This window comes from Chiloscyllium plagiosum, chromosome 13, assembly GCF_004010195.1.
Source record: "Chiloscyllium plagiosum isolate BGI_BamShark_2017 chromosome 13, ASM401019v2, whole genome shotgun sequence".
NCBI lineage: Eukaryota > Metazoa > Chordata > Chondrichthyes > Orectolobiformes > Hemiscylliidae > Chiloscyllium > Chiloscyllium plagiosum.
This window is the reverse complement of record NC_057722.1, coordinates 20,030,779-20,046,978: the sequence shown is the minus strand read 5'-3', so window position 1 is coordinate 20,046,978 and position 16,200 is coordinate 20,030,779. Positions and strand designations below refer to the sequence as shown.

The 16,200-nt window shown below is 39.7% G+C and overlaps 1 protein-coding gene across 1 annotated transcript in view; it reads left to right on the top strand.

Annotated features, from left to right (window-relative positions):
* Positions 1–16,200, top strand: part of gigyf2 (GRB10 interacting GYF protein 2) — a 173,146-nt gene that overhangs the window by 16,345 nt on the left and 140,601 nt on the right. Inside the window, exons 2-3 of the mRNA XM_043702938.1 lie at positions 13,985–14,049; positions 15,504–15,633. Of these exons, the coding sequence (XP_043558873.1) occupies positions 14,009–14,049; positions 15,504–15,633 (171 nt within the window). The 5' untranslated portion in view covers positions 13,985–14,008. The remainder of the gene's footprint in view (positions 1–13,984; positions 14,050–15,503; positions 15,634–16,200) is intronic.

The window sequence follows — 16,200 nt, the reverse complement described above, 5'->3', positions numbered from 1 at the left end:
ATGGTAGTGTTGTCCCAGTCGAATTCATGTTGCTTGTTGTCTGCGTGTGTGGCTACTAAGGATAGCTGGTCGTGTCGTTTCGTGGCTAGTTGATGTTCATGTATGCGGATTGTTAGCTGCCTTCCTGTCTTCAACCGGAAGCGGCAGGGACAGACCACTATAAACACCGGAGGAAACATCAAAGAAGCGCTTCGCAGGAGGCTCCCAAGCACTGATGATGTCGCTTTGCCAGGGGACGAAACATTTGCAACAAAAACTTCCAGCTCGGCGAACAGAACCACAACAACTGTACAAATGAATTGAGTTTATTGTCACACGTACTCACTTGAGTACAGCGTAAAGTTTACAACTTGCCACTTACAGCACCATCTTAGGTTCAAAAGTACCTCAGTACGGAATCTTGGTATAAAGCAGAAAATAAAAGTTAAACATGGCAGTCCTCCTTCCTAAATGCAGGTACAAAGGGAGCAGGGTTAAAGTCAGGAATTGATTCCATGAAATCTCCCTTTCAGATTGCAGATAACCACAAGAATCTTCAGGTCCACAATAACTAAACCCCTCTCAAACCTTCTCAACAAATCAATCCTTGGGAAGGAAACCAAAAAGCAGAAGAATGTTTGTTTGAATTGGAAGAAAAACCAGAAATAATTTCTCATTGCCGATTTCCTACTCTTTGACCTGCTCTTGAACATAGTATTTATATGGCTGTTCCTGTAAAGGTCTGTTTAATGGTAACCCCCAAGATATTGATAATGGGACATTCAACAATGGTCATGCCACTCAAGGTCAAATGGCATTGGTTAGATACCATCTTGCTGGTCTTGGTATTTGTATGGCACAAACATTACTTGGTGCTTATCAGCCCAAATGTAGGTGTTGTCCAGATCTTGCTGCTTATAGACATGGATTGCTTCAGTATCGGAACTGTCCTAAATTGGGCTGAACATTGCACATGAATGAATATCTGCACTTCTGACCTTTATGATGGAGGGGATATCAATAAAGCAGCTGAAGGTGGACCCTGAGGAACTTGGGTAGCGATGTTCTGAGGCTGATCTAACTGTTCTCCAACAACTGCAGGCATCTTCCATTGTGCTAAATATGGCTGCAACATTTTCCCCTAATTATCATTGATTCCAGTTTTGTTCTACATTCCCACAGTGTCAAACATGACATTAATCTCAAAGACAGTCACTCTCCTCATCTTGAAGGTCAACTCTTTAGTTGAAAAGTGTGAAGAGCTCATGCTCGAAACGTCGGCTTTCCTGCTCCTTGGATGCTTTCCAGCACCACACTTTTCAACTCTGATCTCCAGCATCTGTGTTGTCCTGTCCCACCCCGTCCCGTGTCTCCAACACCCCCACCCCACCCCAGTCAAAGCAAAACATTTGAGTATAGTTTTACCTCCTTCGTCTTTATTCCGGGCGCTGGAGGGTGAGAGAATGTGCACATGGGCGGTCAGAGACATGAGTTCTTGGCCTTCTCTGGAATAGTAGCTTCTTAATGAATTATATAGTCACTTACAGGGAGGAGAATCCAGATAAGGCAACATTCATATTGATTGGGTGGAATAAAGATGAAGGTAAAACTATACTGAGCGTTTTGCTTCAACTGAAGGGAAGGGGGCGGGGGAGAATGGGGCGACACCATTGGGTCTGATGGTTGAACTCCCATTTGTGCTAGGAATTGTAACATGACTGAACTGGTTGAGTCAAAAAATTGATCGCAAGGATTGAAATCATCGAGGTGTTACCTTCAAAGTGTAAATAAACATGGCATTTTGGGGATATGTTGATATAGGAGTAATGTCACTGGACTAATAATCCAGAAAACTCAAGCTAATGTTTTACAGGGCTGTTAAGAGCGCTGTAGCAATGTCCCTCAATATTGGGCCATTGTCGTCCCATTTCCATATCAGTCAAAGCAAACAGAGGCACAGTATGGTTTATCTTCTTCGTTATTCTGAGCCCTGGAGAGAGTGCGCGATCGGTTCTGTGTTCTCTCAAACAGCAGATTCTTAAGGAATTATATAGTCACTTATAGGGAGCAGCATCCAAATAGGGCAACATCTGTATTGATTGGGTGTCCATTACAATCAGCAAGCATCAACAGTAAAGATTAAGCCATCTGGAATTACACAATAGATGATGTTCACCTCGTTAACCCACTACCTTTGCCTCCTGCACCTCATTATTTACTGCAAGTTCTAATCTGGTCAAAGTCTTGCTAGTTGAGCCTTTGTCACACAACCCTAAACTTAACGCTTTCTCTACCTGTTCATACCTAATACACGTTTTCACTGTAACACTTTATTTCAAGTCTCTCTGCTTCATAACATGTCTCAACAGGTTGATTATGTAGCCCTGAAATTCATAAATGTTTTTAGTGAATGAGACTGTTCGAGATTCCAGGTTCAAATCCTGAGCAAATTGTAATTTGATGTCAGTCTTCTAATTCACCAGTTATGTTCTTTAGCCAGCATAGATTTCTAAAGAGGAAGATTGTATTTTCTGATCTTCATGTTTTTTGAAGAGGGAACAGAAAGAGTTAATGAGAATAATGCTGATGATTTGGTGTATGTGGACTTCAAGAAGGTATTTAAAGAGCAAGGAGGTGATGTTTAATTTGTACACGACATTTGTTAGACCTCAGTCAGGGTATGTATACTGTTCTGGACACTTCACTCAATCATATGAATGCATTGAAGAGAGTGCAGAAAAAAATCACAAATGTGATTTAAGCAATTTCGGTTATGAGGACGGATTGAAGCCATTCGGAATGTTCTTAAAGAGTGAATCTGATGCACATTTTCAAAATCGAGAGGAATAAGTCGGCAGAAACTGTTCTTGTAAAAGGATCAAGAATAATAGGGGCACAGATTTAGTGATTTGCAAAAAGGCAAATGTGATTTGAGACAAATATTTTCACGCAATGAGTAGCACTGAAGTGTACTACCTGGATGTGTGTTGGAGGCAGGCACAGTTCAGGAAGGCATTAGATGATGATTTCGGAAGGAATAATGTGCAAGCTATGTGGAAAAGAGGAAAAGGAAATTTGTGCTCATTTGGAGAGTCAGAGACATGATAGGCTAAATGGTCTCCTACTGTAACATTTGTGAATATAGAAAAAAAAGTAGCCTAAAGTTTGTATCATTTCTAGTTTTTCCTCAAATTAGCCACCAACTCCAATATACCTCTTTTTTTTAAACTTTGTACTCTGTATGACTAAACTGCCATATATAACTTGGGCATGCTGTTTGTAGCTCAGCTCAGTTTCTGACCCTAATGCTTTAGATGAAGACAGTGTGAATCTCTACCCTTGTTTGTCATGATCTACCTGTGCTCATCTGTTGATATCCTTTTCTATGCTTGTATTATTTCTATTAAAATAAACATGACACTGGATTATAGTCCTAGAAAAGGTTTATTTGACAACACAAGCTTTTGGAGTTCTCCTCTTCCGGTTGCTAGTGAGGGAGGATATATTCGACACAGAATTTACTTACTGAAGAAGGAGCAGAACTCAAAAACTTGTGTTTGCAAATAAACCTGTTTGACTATGACCCGGTGTCTTGTGATTTTTGACTTTGTCCACCCCAGTCCAAAACTGACACTGCCACATCGTATGTTATTTCTGTACAGCCATTGCTACCCACTTCTGCCTGACTTCCTATCTCACACCCTTCATAATCTTCAGTTCAGTCAAAACTTTTCCTGTTTGCTAAAGTGCACTATGTACAGCTATTATAAATCCTGCCCCACTGGTTTATTCCCACAATCTGCTGATTGCCAGTTCACATGAAACCTGACCTGTCTTCACAGCTTTCACTTGCTATAGAACTTGTTCCAATCACCTAAGAATCTAAATCTTTCCTTCTATATCCAACTTCAATCCATTTAATAGCAAGTTTATCAATGCTGTTCTAACCTGTATAGCAGCTTGCTCTCTGTTATTCCAAGATTACTATCCAGGTGGTTTTGCTATTCTCTTTAATCACTTTCAAAAATCCATCTTACTCTTTTTTTTGTCTGTTACTGATTACAGTAGTAAACTGATTTCTGCAACAGGATAAACATTGTGTACGGACACCTCTGATTCCTTCAGTTTATGGAAGGACCTTTAACTGAACTTGAAATGTTTAGTCTACACTTGGAAAAATTTTATTTCTAGAAATGTATGCAGGTATACAGTAGTAAGTTGAATTAAGAATGTTTACTTTCTGCATCAAACTGTTTTTGAATACAGTGTACTTTTTAACTGTCCTTTTAACTATAATTTGAACTTTTCATATCAACACATTTCTTGGCATTCATAGAGCCCCAATGACAGTTTGATTGAATTCTAGACATGACCAATGGCTCCTTGTATTCATCATTCTCTCGCATAAAATCATCAATTGAACCACCTCCACGTAATAGAATACATGACACCTTGCATTTAAATAGCACCTATAAAATCAGAAATATGTCAAGGTGCTCCACTGGGGTGGAACAAGACGAGTTAAAATAATCTGCTTCATGAAGTAATTACAGTTGATGCATATTGTGTTTATGCTTGTTGGAGAGTTGAATCTTAAAGTGCATTTATCTTTGAAACATTTTTAATTGCAAACTAAAAACCAATGAAAATACAATTAATTTTAACTTGGTCCTTTAATGCAGTTTTCTATTTTGATTACTGTAAGTTCGTTGTGTTTATTGTGAATGTCACCAAGTGATGCAGCAATGATATGCGCAAATAGCTCTGCAGTGGAAGAGCAGCTACTTGTAATAAAAATGGTACTGCCTTTATAATCACAATAGAAGGTGAAATCCAGAGTCAACTCACTAAAGTCAATAAATATTTTGCTACCTGCAATGATCATTAAAAACGTATGAAATGTAGTGCTTGAAAAGAAGTTGTTAGAAGTTTAGTCTGCACAAAAAAATGTGCTGCTCTTATGTGATTGATCTCCTACTGGATTAATGGATTTCTGCTGTCAGTTTGATAACTTTTGGTGCAGTGGTGGAGGAATAATAGGCTGTCTGACATTAGGTGCTGAAGGTGCTCTCTGTTTAACAGAAGGAATGCTTATCACAGTAAATACTATCCACAGCAATTGCACATGCATCCTGGTGAACCTGGCTATGTTGCAGTGAAGTATCATCGTTAGCCCATCTGCACATGTGCTGATGGCCATTTTGGTGTTTGGAGTAATCCTTCTGGAATTTTTAACTAGACTAGGACACAAGGAGCAGACTAGACAAAAGAGACACTAATTTATGCAGCATGAGAAGGTGATGGTCTATCGTTGGCATGGAGAAACAACAAGAATGCAACATAGATCATGATTCTTCAGACCAGACAGACTACTTGTGTGGGATCCATCTTTTAATGTTTGCCATTACAAGACTTGGAATCAGTTGTACAGCACGGAAACAGACCCTTTGGCCCAACTTGTCCGTGCCCACCAGATATCCTAACCTAATCTAGTAACATTTGCCAGTACTTGGCCTATATCCCTCAACTGTTAGGGGCCAGACCGAATCCCCTCAAAACCTGTCAAAGAGCTAGCCTTGAGCCTCCCTTTGTATCATTTTAAAGCAAGTGCAAGGTGTGTTCCAGATGTAATTAAATTGATCAAACTGCCATGTTTGAAGCAAAACATACTTTATTTGTACACTATAGTTAAAATACAGACCAAAAAAATTAGCTTAAATAACTCTATTGAAATATTTAGCAAAATAATAAACTATTCAAACTCTATTCCATTGTAGCAATATCCCAGAGGCACACTGTTGGTGAAGATAAAGTCGATAAAATAGATTCCCTGCTGCTGGAATTGCATATGAAAGAGAACCCAAACTTAGCTGCAGCAAAGAGAGAGAGAGAGAGATGTAGCAGCTTTCACAACCTCAACAGCTATTGAAAGCAAAACTAAAAATCCTGGTTCTGTGATAGCTTGACCTCAACCATTCAGGCTGCATCTATTGTTTCACCTTTTTAAAAAAGGAGACTTGAAACATCATGGCACTTTTGTCTCAATGTGGGTCCCAGCTACCATGTAAGCTTGATGTTGAGATCTGGCATATCAAACTTTGCTGTATATCTTAAATGTTGGCTCTCTTAATCAACTTCTATCAGTTTGGTCTTAAGCGGTGCCTAATCTACCTCGCATTACTTGGAAGGGGAAAGGATCTCAAATTTAAACAATGGGTGAATCAAGCTATATCATTCTCCTGCTTTGGAGTAAACGTAGAAGCGATTTTCCCGAATAATAATGCTGTCAGCCAAAAGGTGCTTTGACCATGTAAATGAGTAAAGTGATGTGCGTTTCAGGGCCAATGTGATGACAAAGAGAGTGTATGTTCCAATGGCTGAATGGCCATAATCATTTTCATTTGACTATTTGAAGCAGGTGGCATGCCCATGCTTGCACACACCAACAGTTCATCCATTGTTAGATGCAATTTTGCTAATAGAAATCCTAAATATTCCAGACTGTGCTAAGAATTATAGTGGAAACCAATTTAAGTTTGTAACTTGGGCTTGAGTGTGATGCCTTTGTGTGTGTGTCTGTGTGTGTGTGTCTGTGTGTGTGTGTCTGTGTGTGCTAGAAGCTACATCTAGTCAGTCATAGAGATGTACAGCATGGAAACAGACCCCTCAGTTCAACTTGTCCATGCTAACTAGATATCCCTACCTAATCTAGTCCCATTTGTCAGCACTTGGTCCATGTCCCTCTGAAGCCTTCCTATTCATATAACCATCCAGATGCCTTTTAACTGTTGCAATTGTACCAGCCACCTCCACTTCCTCTGGCAGCTCATTCCATACACCCACCATTGTCTGTGTGAAAAAGCTGTCCTTTAGGTCCCTTTTATATATTTACCCCTCACCCTAAATCAATGCCCTCTAGTTCTAGACTCTCACACACCAGGGAAAACACTTTGTCTATTTACCCTATCCATGGCCCTCTGATTTTATAAACCTCTGGGACCACCTCACTGCCTTCGCCGCTCTAGGGAAAACTGCCCCAAACTGATCAGCCCTACCCTGTAGGTCAAATCCTCCAACCTGGCAACATCATTGTAAATCTTTTCTGAACCATTTCAAGTTTCACAACAGCCTTCAGATAAGAGGGAGACCAGAATAGCATGCAATATTCCAAAAGTGGCCTAACCAATGGTCCTGTACAGCTGCAACATGACCTCCCAACCCCTATACTCAATGCGCTGACCAGTAAAGGAAAGCATACCAAACGCCGCCTTCACTATCCTATCTACTTGCGACTCTATTTTCAAGGAGCATTGAACCTGCACTCCAAGGTCCTCTTTGTTTAGCAACATTCCCTAGGACCTTACCATTAAGTGTATTAAGTCCTGCTAAGATTTGCTTTCCCAAAATGCAGCACCTCGCATTTATCTGAATTAAACTCCATCTGCCACTTCTCAGCCCATTGGCCCATCTGGTGCAGGTCCTGTTGTAATCTGAGGTAACCCTCTTCGCTGTCCACTACACCTCTAAATTTGGTGTCATCTGCAAACTTACTAACTGTAACTATTATGCTCGCATCCAAATCATTTATGTAAATGACAAAAAGTAGTGGTCCCAGCACAGGGTCACAGGCTTTCAGTCTGAAAAACAACCTTCCACCACCACCACCCTCTGTCTTCTACCATTGAGCCAGTTCTGTATCCATATGGCTGCTACTTCCTGTATTCCATGAGATCTAACCTTGCTAATCAGTCTCTCATGGGGAACCATGTCGAACGCCTTGCTGAAGTCCATGTAGATCACATCTACTGCTCTGCCCTCATCAATCTTTGTTACTTCTTCAAAAAACTCAATCAAGTTTGTGAGACGTGATTTCCCACACACAAAGCCATGTTGACTATCCCTAATCAGTCCTTGCCTTTCCAAATACATGTACATCCTGTCCCTCAGGATTCCCTCCAACAACTTGCCCACCACTGAGGTCAGGTTCACCGGTCTATAGTTCCCTGGCTTGTCTTTACCGCCCATATTACACAGTGGCACCACGTTTGCCAACCTCCAGTCTTCCGGCACCTCATCTGTGACTATTGATGATACAAAAATCTAGCAATAGGCCCAGCAATCACTTTTCTAGCTTCCCACAGAGTTCTCGGGTACACCTGATCAGGTCCTGGGGATTTATCCACCTTTATGCGTTCAAGACATCCAGCACTTCCTCCTCTATAATCTGGACATTTTGCAAGATGTCACCATCTATTTCCCTACAGTCTATATCTTCCATATCCTTTTCCACAGTAAATACTGATGCAAAATATTCATTTAGTCTATCCTCCATTTTCTGTGGCTTCACATAAAGGCCGCCTTACTGATCTTTGAGGGGCTCTTTTCTCTCCCTAGTTACCCTTTTGCCCTTTATATTTGTTAAAACCGTTTGGATTCTCCTTAATTCTACTTGATGGTTAAGAATTTTGATTTGTTAGAATACTGGTTTTAAATAACTGAAATGCCTGTTGTGGTTCTGTTCGCCGAGCTGGAAATTTTTGTTGCAAACGTTTCGTCCCCTGTCTAGGTGACATCTTCAGTGCTTGGGAGCCTCCTGTGAAGCGCTTCTGTGGTGTTTCCTCCGGCATTTATAGTGGCCTGTCCCTGCCACTTCCGGGTTGTCAGTTTCAGCTGTCTGCTGTAGTGGCCGGTATATTGGGTCCAGGTCGATGTGTTTGTTGGTGGAGTTTGTGGATGAGTGCCATGCTTCTAGGAATTCCCTGGCTGTTCTTTGTTTGGCTTGTCCTATAATGGTAGTGTTGTCCCAGTCGAATTCATGTTGCTTGTCGTCTGTGGTCGCAGTAGTCTGGCTGTCAGTTCTGAAATGCTCCTGATGTATGGTAGTGTGGCTAGTCCTTTGGGTTGCGGCATGTCCTCGTTCCGTTGTCTTGTAATGCCTTGTTTGAATCACGTTCTCAATTCAGTGTGTTTTGTGGGCTATGTAATGGGGCAGATTTCGTTTTATATTGAAATTGTACAACATTGTGTCCTTTTTAAAATTAACAAACTTGTAACCTTAAAACAAATTGAGTGCCTTGAGCCCCTGATTTTTTTCAAATTCTACAATGCCAGTTTCAAAACAACAGTTGGGTCAGTGGTCATGTTTTAGCCAGATGAGTATTGTATTAAAATATCTTTTTTAATGCAGCGTGCTCACAAAAAGAGTAGTGCATTTTTAGTTTGATGTTTTGTTAAGATTTTCTAGAGAAAATTAGAACTTGAGGCTGTGCTGTTTCAGTTCTATTATTTATTGTTAAGATTTCATTGGCCCTCTTCATATTGCAAATTTAAAGAATGTGTTGATTTTTACCAAAGTTGCCACTGTAATTCCCACTTTTATTTGGAGAATATATTTTAAAATATTCAGCATTTGTTTCCCACGAATATTTGAGATTTAAATTTGAACTAAAAACTGCTTCTTCAGTTGCTAAAGCACAGGAAACATTTTGTTGTTTTGCTGTTCTAGACTTTTGAAATACTTTTCCTGACAGCTTTTACATTAGCCAAGTATCAATTTGTTAAAAGAAAATAATTTTTGAATAACCTGAATGGTTTGATTTTATGGCCACTATTTGTTTATAAATGACTGAATTGTTAGGTAGTACAGTTTAAAAGTTTATGGATTGTATAAAACTTGGATAATGTCATAAATAGTGAACGGAGTAACAGACTTCAAGAATTTAAACAATGTTGGAATAGGCAGACACAATTTATTGTCGTTAAATGTGTGTGTTCATACCGATAACCATCTTGGCAAGGAAGGAATGAGAGAGGAAATGCAGAGATACTTTCAGCAGCTAACATCGTCTTGAGTTTCTCCATTCACAGGTAAAGCATGCCTTTCGGACCACGGCCCACCCCTCCACAACCTGATTCAATCAGCTCCCCAGTCATGAGCATGAAAAATGGAGAAGCTAATAACAATGAAGAGGAGGTCGGTACGCTTTTTGTCAGTGGCCTTCCTAAGGACATTAAACCACGTGAGCTTTACCTTGTCTTTCGATCATTTAAGGGATGTGAAGGTTCACTGATCAAGCTACATCACAACAGCCAGTTGGCTTTGTTTCATTAAACAGCAGAGTGGGAGCAGACTCAGCAAACAATGCTGCATTCACCTAGCCTGCTACTGCAGCTGCTGCACTATACACTCTGATGCGCTGGTATCCTCTGTCTGAAGGATCTCTGGAAGGATCGAAGTTTCGTCAGTTTTGTGAAGCATTTAACTTCCCTTATCCAAGAATTCAGATTTATCTGTGGACAAGGACAGACTGAATTTTGTTTTCAGATTGGACTTTATGGAAGGAGATTTTGGAGAACTTGCTTATTTCCACTCGACTTTGAGGGGATGGGGTGGTCACGAAGGTCTGTGAATTTAAGAACTTTACTAGTGAATATTTTTCCACATAAGAGGATTCTTCAAGTTGTATTTACTGTAATGGACTAGTAATTTTTGTTGTTATAATCTTGCATCTTGTGTATCAATAACTTGCTTAAATACTGGTTGTCAGAATCTTAAGAAAGCTGGTAATGCCATCTCGGTGGTTATCACGAATTGATATAAGGAGGGAATGAGAGTATGTATCGCGTATGAGCAGTTAGGGAAAGAGTTAAACTTTAAGTTTTGTGAAACAAAAGGTTCTGCTGAGCATGACTCAGATCAGGTAAGAACTTGCAGTTGACAGTGGGGTGCTGTAGGCAAGGGTAATGGGTTAACAAGGTGGAAAAGCATTCATTATGTAGAGCTTTTTAACAATATTGAAAGCATTGAGTATGTAAGATCAGTTTAATAAGGTGAGAAGTATTCATTATGTGAAGCCAGTTAAGGTTAAAAACATTGTAACAGCAGAAGGCTTAATCTTTACTATTGACACTCGCTGATTGTAACGGTCACCCAATCAATATGTATATTACCTTCTCTGGTTGTTCCTCCCTGTAAAATGAGTATATAATTAAGAAACTGCTGTTTGAGAGAGAAGACTGAGAATTCATGTCCCTGCGCACATGCGAACATGTCTCCCTCCAGAGCCAGGAATAAAGATGGAGGAGGTAGAACTATATATTGTGTTTCTAAGCGTAATGCTTCAACTGAAGGGGAGGGAAACAGGACGACAGTAGGTTTCCTTCTTTTTAAATACAGATTTGTTTTCATAGCGATTTAATTACAGTTGTCATAGTCGCCATTACAAAGACTAGTTTTCAATGCCAGACTGATTAATTTAAAATCCAACAGCAGCCAGAGTGGGATTTGTGTGCACCCAGAGCATTAGCATTGGGTCTTTGGGTTAATAGATCAGTGGCATTGTCACTGCACTACTATCTCCTTAGTTGCCCCTAAGAAATTATTTTTGACTCCTGTTGGTGCTTGCATTGAGAATTTTGATGTTTTGTCATCCATTTTGTCACCAGTTGTTTAATAAAATGTACTTAATCTTGTCGTTATAAGTGCAAACAGCTCTGAACATGAAATGTTGAAATTATTGGAAATTATCTGTCAAATAATCCAGATTGTGCTAAGAATTATGCTGGAAACTTGATGCTTAGCATCTCTTTCTCTTTCTTTGTACCTTTCCCTCACCCTGCCCTCTCAGTCTCTTTGCCATGCACAGAACACTTTTTTTATTTGGACGCCTAATACATATTAAGCTCTCCGCTTGAAAATAATTACTGTATGACTATCAACATTTGCATTTAAAAAATTGATTTTATTTTAGGTAAGCAGTTTTTTTTAAACTGGTGGCTGTTGTATAATTGTTTAATTCAGGGGGAAATGATGGTAATATCGCTAATGCACTCAGGATATGGATCAAATACCACCACACTTGGTGGAAGTGAACTGAGAATTATCCAGGGATAGAAAATCAAGTATAGGAACAAATGGTTGTTCTTAAGTTAGAAGGCTGTAACTCGGTACCACGTGGATCACAGCTAAACCACTAGCTATTCAATATATTTATCAATTATTAATGTTCAGATTTCGAGACCAAATGGAATATTTCCAGGTTTTCAGATGGCACAAAATTAGGTGGGTCTGAGAGTTGTGAAGAAGCTACAAGAGGCTTTAAAATGATTCATACAAGCTAATGAGTGGACAGAATATAGCAGTTAGAATACAAGATGGAGATATGGCAGGTTATCTAGTAGTAAAACGCTGTTGTAATGTGAGAGTGCCTCTCAGCACCAGGGACCTGGATTCAATTCCTGCCTCGGGCAACTGTCTGTGCGGAGTTGGCATGTTCTCCCTGTGTCTGCATGTGTTACCGCGCACAGTCCAAAGGTGTGCAGGTTAGGCGGATTAACCATGATAAATTGTTCATAGTGGCCAGGGATGTGTAGTTTAGCTGGGTCAGCCATGGGGATAAGGTAAGGGGGTTGGGCCTGGGTGGGGTGCTCTTCAGTGAGTCACTGTGGTCTTTGGCCGAATGGCCTGTTTCCAAACTGCAGTGATTCTCTGAAAAGGAACCTGGAATATGCTTGTCCATCAGTCACACAGGTAATAGGTAAATGCAACAACTAGTTAGGAAGGCAAATGACATGCTTTATTGCAAGAGAATTTGAGTGCTGGAGGAAATAAACTTTAGATTAGATTAGATTACTTAGTGTGGAAACAGGCCCTTCGGCCCAACAAGTCCACACCAACCCTCCGAAGCGCACCCACCCAGACCCATTCCCCTACATTTACCCCTGCACCTAACACTACAGGCAATTCAGCGTGGCCAATTCACCTAATCTGCACATTTTTGGACTGTGGGAGGAAACCGGAGCACCCGGAGGAAACCCACGCAGACATGGGGAGAATGTGCAAACTCCACACGGTCAGCCGCCTGAGGCAGGAATTGAACCCGGATTGTAACTCTGTTACAGTTTCATGGAGCTTTGGCAAAACTGTGCAGTTTTAGTCTAATTACATAAAAAAGATAACCTTTTTTAGTTAGAGGGAGTTCACCAGAATGATTCCTGGCATGGCTGAACTTTCCTAATGAGTAAAGCCTGACACACGGTTATATTCTGTAGAGTTTAAAATAATAAAAGATGACATCATGGAAGCATCATCAGGAAGTAAGAATGAGATCTAGCATTGGAGTCTCAATCTCAGAATAAGAGGAGGCCATTTTTGGATGAAGTGAGGAATTTTTCTAGGGATGATGAATCATTGAATTTCTCTACCCTGTAAGGCAATGCCGATTGTTATTGAGTATATTCAACTCTGAAATTGATAGATTTGTTGATGTTAAAGATATTATGGCTATGGAAGTAATGTGGGAAAATTATTTTTGAAGCAAAAGATCAGCCATGATCTTGTCTCGGATATCATCTTGTAAAAGTTCAGAGCAAGCTCACTTTTTCAAATCTAAAAAGATATATCTATATCGTCATCCACTGAATTACTTCTGAAGTAGTGATCTTTCTTGGGGGAAATACTCTGATCATTTTGTGAAAACTAAAATCCATAATAGTTAACTGTTTAGAATGATCACATTTGGTGTATAGCCACAAAATGTCATTCTCCCTACCCTAAATTTATTATCTTCAGATGTATATCAGCTGATCTCAGAAGTGGTTATGGATTCCTCCATTGCTCTTTCTGTTAGGTCATTCCATTTCTTAAAATCATCTTTGTAATAAAATTTATCAATCCCTCACTTCAGAATCACAGAACCCATTTAAACTTATTAGAAGGCATGTGAGCTAGGATAGTTGGCAAATTTTTTCTGCCCTTTACAATTGTTACAAATTTATATACCTGAACTACAGTGCAAGCTAAAAGATTTAGCATTTCAACACAAGCTCAATGCCTCTAAAAACTACTGCCTCAGTACTGCAGTGTGTAGACAATGAGGCAATACCAGTTTTGCGGCACTTTGTGCAGTCTTCTGATTAAGATGTAAGGGTACTATTAGCTAAGCTACAAAAGGATTCCTTTTAACAAGTTAATTGTAACTAATTTTTAAATTGTTTTTTATTTCAGTAGTGAATTGACGGAGAAAAGAAAATGGCAGCAGAAACGCAAACCCTTAACTTTGGGCCTGAATGGTGAGGAATGTTTCCATATATTGTCATCAGCTATCTTTTGTTTTTGTTTAAATTATTCTGAAAACATGACTGTTAACAGTGAATGGTAGTCTCATTTTAAAGGAAGAATTGCATTTTGTATTCCAACTCTTGATCATTCTGTGCTGAGAAAATGTGTATTCAAAATGTAACATGTATTTATTCAGACTGATGATGTTGATAGAAGTTGAGAATTTCATATTTTAGGATTACATAATCTGCAGAGAACATTCCGACTGGCTTTCAATTGATCAAAGGCTGGAGTCAAATCAAGTTAGAGTTTCTATCATTTTGGAGCTGTCAGAACATGCAACTTTGTAAATTTTACAAGAAAGAGCAGTACTGTTTAACATCTTTAACTCCAATTTAGTGAGGGTTCTATGCCTTTTCATGTTGTGCTTGCTTTTTCTTCAGTCACGAAAATAAAATGACTTAGTAATGCTAGAGATGGAAATGTGTTGCCGGAAAAGCGCAGCAGGCCAGGCAGCATCTAGGGAACAGGAGAATCGACGTTTCGGGCATTAGCCCTTCTTCAGGAATGGCTAATGCCCGAAACGTCGATTCTCCTGTTCCCTAGATGCTGCTTGGCCTGCTGCGCTTTTCCGGCAACACATTTCCATCTCTGATCTCCAGCATCTGCAGACCTCACTTTCTCCTAGTAATGCTAGAGACTACTTCAACATTACACCTGCTTACCAAGTTATAGTGGACAGTTTGATTAATCTGTTTGTAGTGTTAATGCAAGAGATAACCTTGAATGGGCAGGAATGAGCATTACTGGTAAAGCTAGCATTTGTCGCTCATCCTAAGGTGCCCTTGAGTTGTTGGCAGAGGGCCTTGACTTATTGTAGGTGCACCCACACTGATGAGAGGAAAGAAGTTCCAGGATTTAACCCAGCACCAGTGAGGGAAGAGCAATACATTTCCAAATTAGGATGGTGTGTGGCTTAGGCAGAAAATTGCAATTTCTCCTGTTCTTGTGTATCTGCTGCTGTTGGGTATGGTAGATGCTATTGAAAGAGCCTTGGAGAGTTATTGCAGTTCATCTTGTAAATGGTACAATCTGGTAGTGGATGAGCTGTCAATCACAGGCTGGTTTGTCCTGATGGCGTTGATCTTGTATTATTGGAATGAAGGTCATTTGAAATAGGACACATCCTCATTTGTCACAACCAGCGTATAATACTGATGGATAACAGGATATTTTCAGATAGTGATACTTTTGAAAGGAGAAACAACAGATTGTGAACCTTGAATTATTGCTTGTTTTTGGGCTGCTGTATTGGCCCTCAATTGTAACTAAACATAAGTGGGCTGGTTTCTTTGCTTGTGGCATAATGCATTTACTGTTGCTTGTTGAGATTGTTACAATTTTAGATTATGACAAATCGAAGAAGCTAAAGAGTGTTTTAAGTATGTTCTTTTTTTTCTTGCAGGCTTCGTGCATTGTCAAGTGGTGGGAGTATTACCTCCCCACCCCTCTCACCAGCATTGCCAAAGTATAAATTAGCAGATTACCGTTATGGACGAGAAGAAATGCTAGCACTTTATGTAAAGGATCTCAAGGTATATCTTGGCAAGATCTAGTAAATTGAATGGTGAATGTTAAAAATTGATATAACTGATGGAATTGGTTGGAAACATTCTTATTTCTTTTTGTGATTTAATTTCTGGACTGTCTCTTAAATATTTAGTCTCAAATTCTTCCATGGCACATATTGAGCACATATTCTTAGGAAGGGATCCTTATTTTGGAATGTAAAACTTATCTTTTGGCTTTGGGAAAACATGGCATTTGAGTATATGTATTGGATGTAAATAACTATGAAGAATGCTCCTTCTCAACCTGTCCCCTTGCCTGAGGTGTAGTGACTGTCTGGTTAAATCATCACCAGTTGTATGCCTCTGATGGAAAGCAGCCCTACATTCTCGTAAATTAAAATACTTGGTTAACAATAGTAGATCAGGTTTGTCCTGCAAGTGGACTGATAATTTGTTTCTAGTAGTCAATGTCCCATTGTCTAAATCAGTGTTGCACCCTGAAGTCTTCCTCTTCCCTCAACTCAATTTGATCTGATGGCTTGGTTAAATTAATGAACAACGAACGTTCACTGGTTGCATTCTTCCCATGCT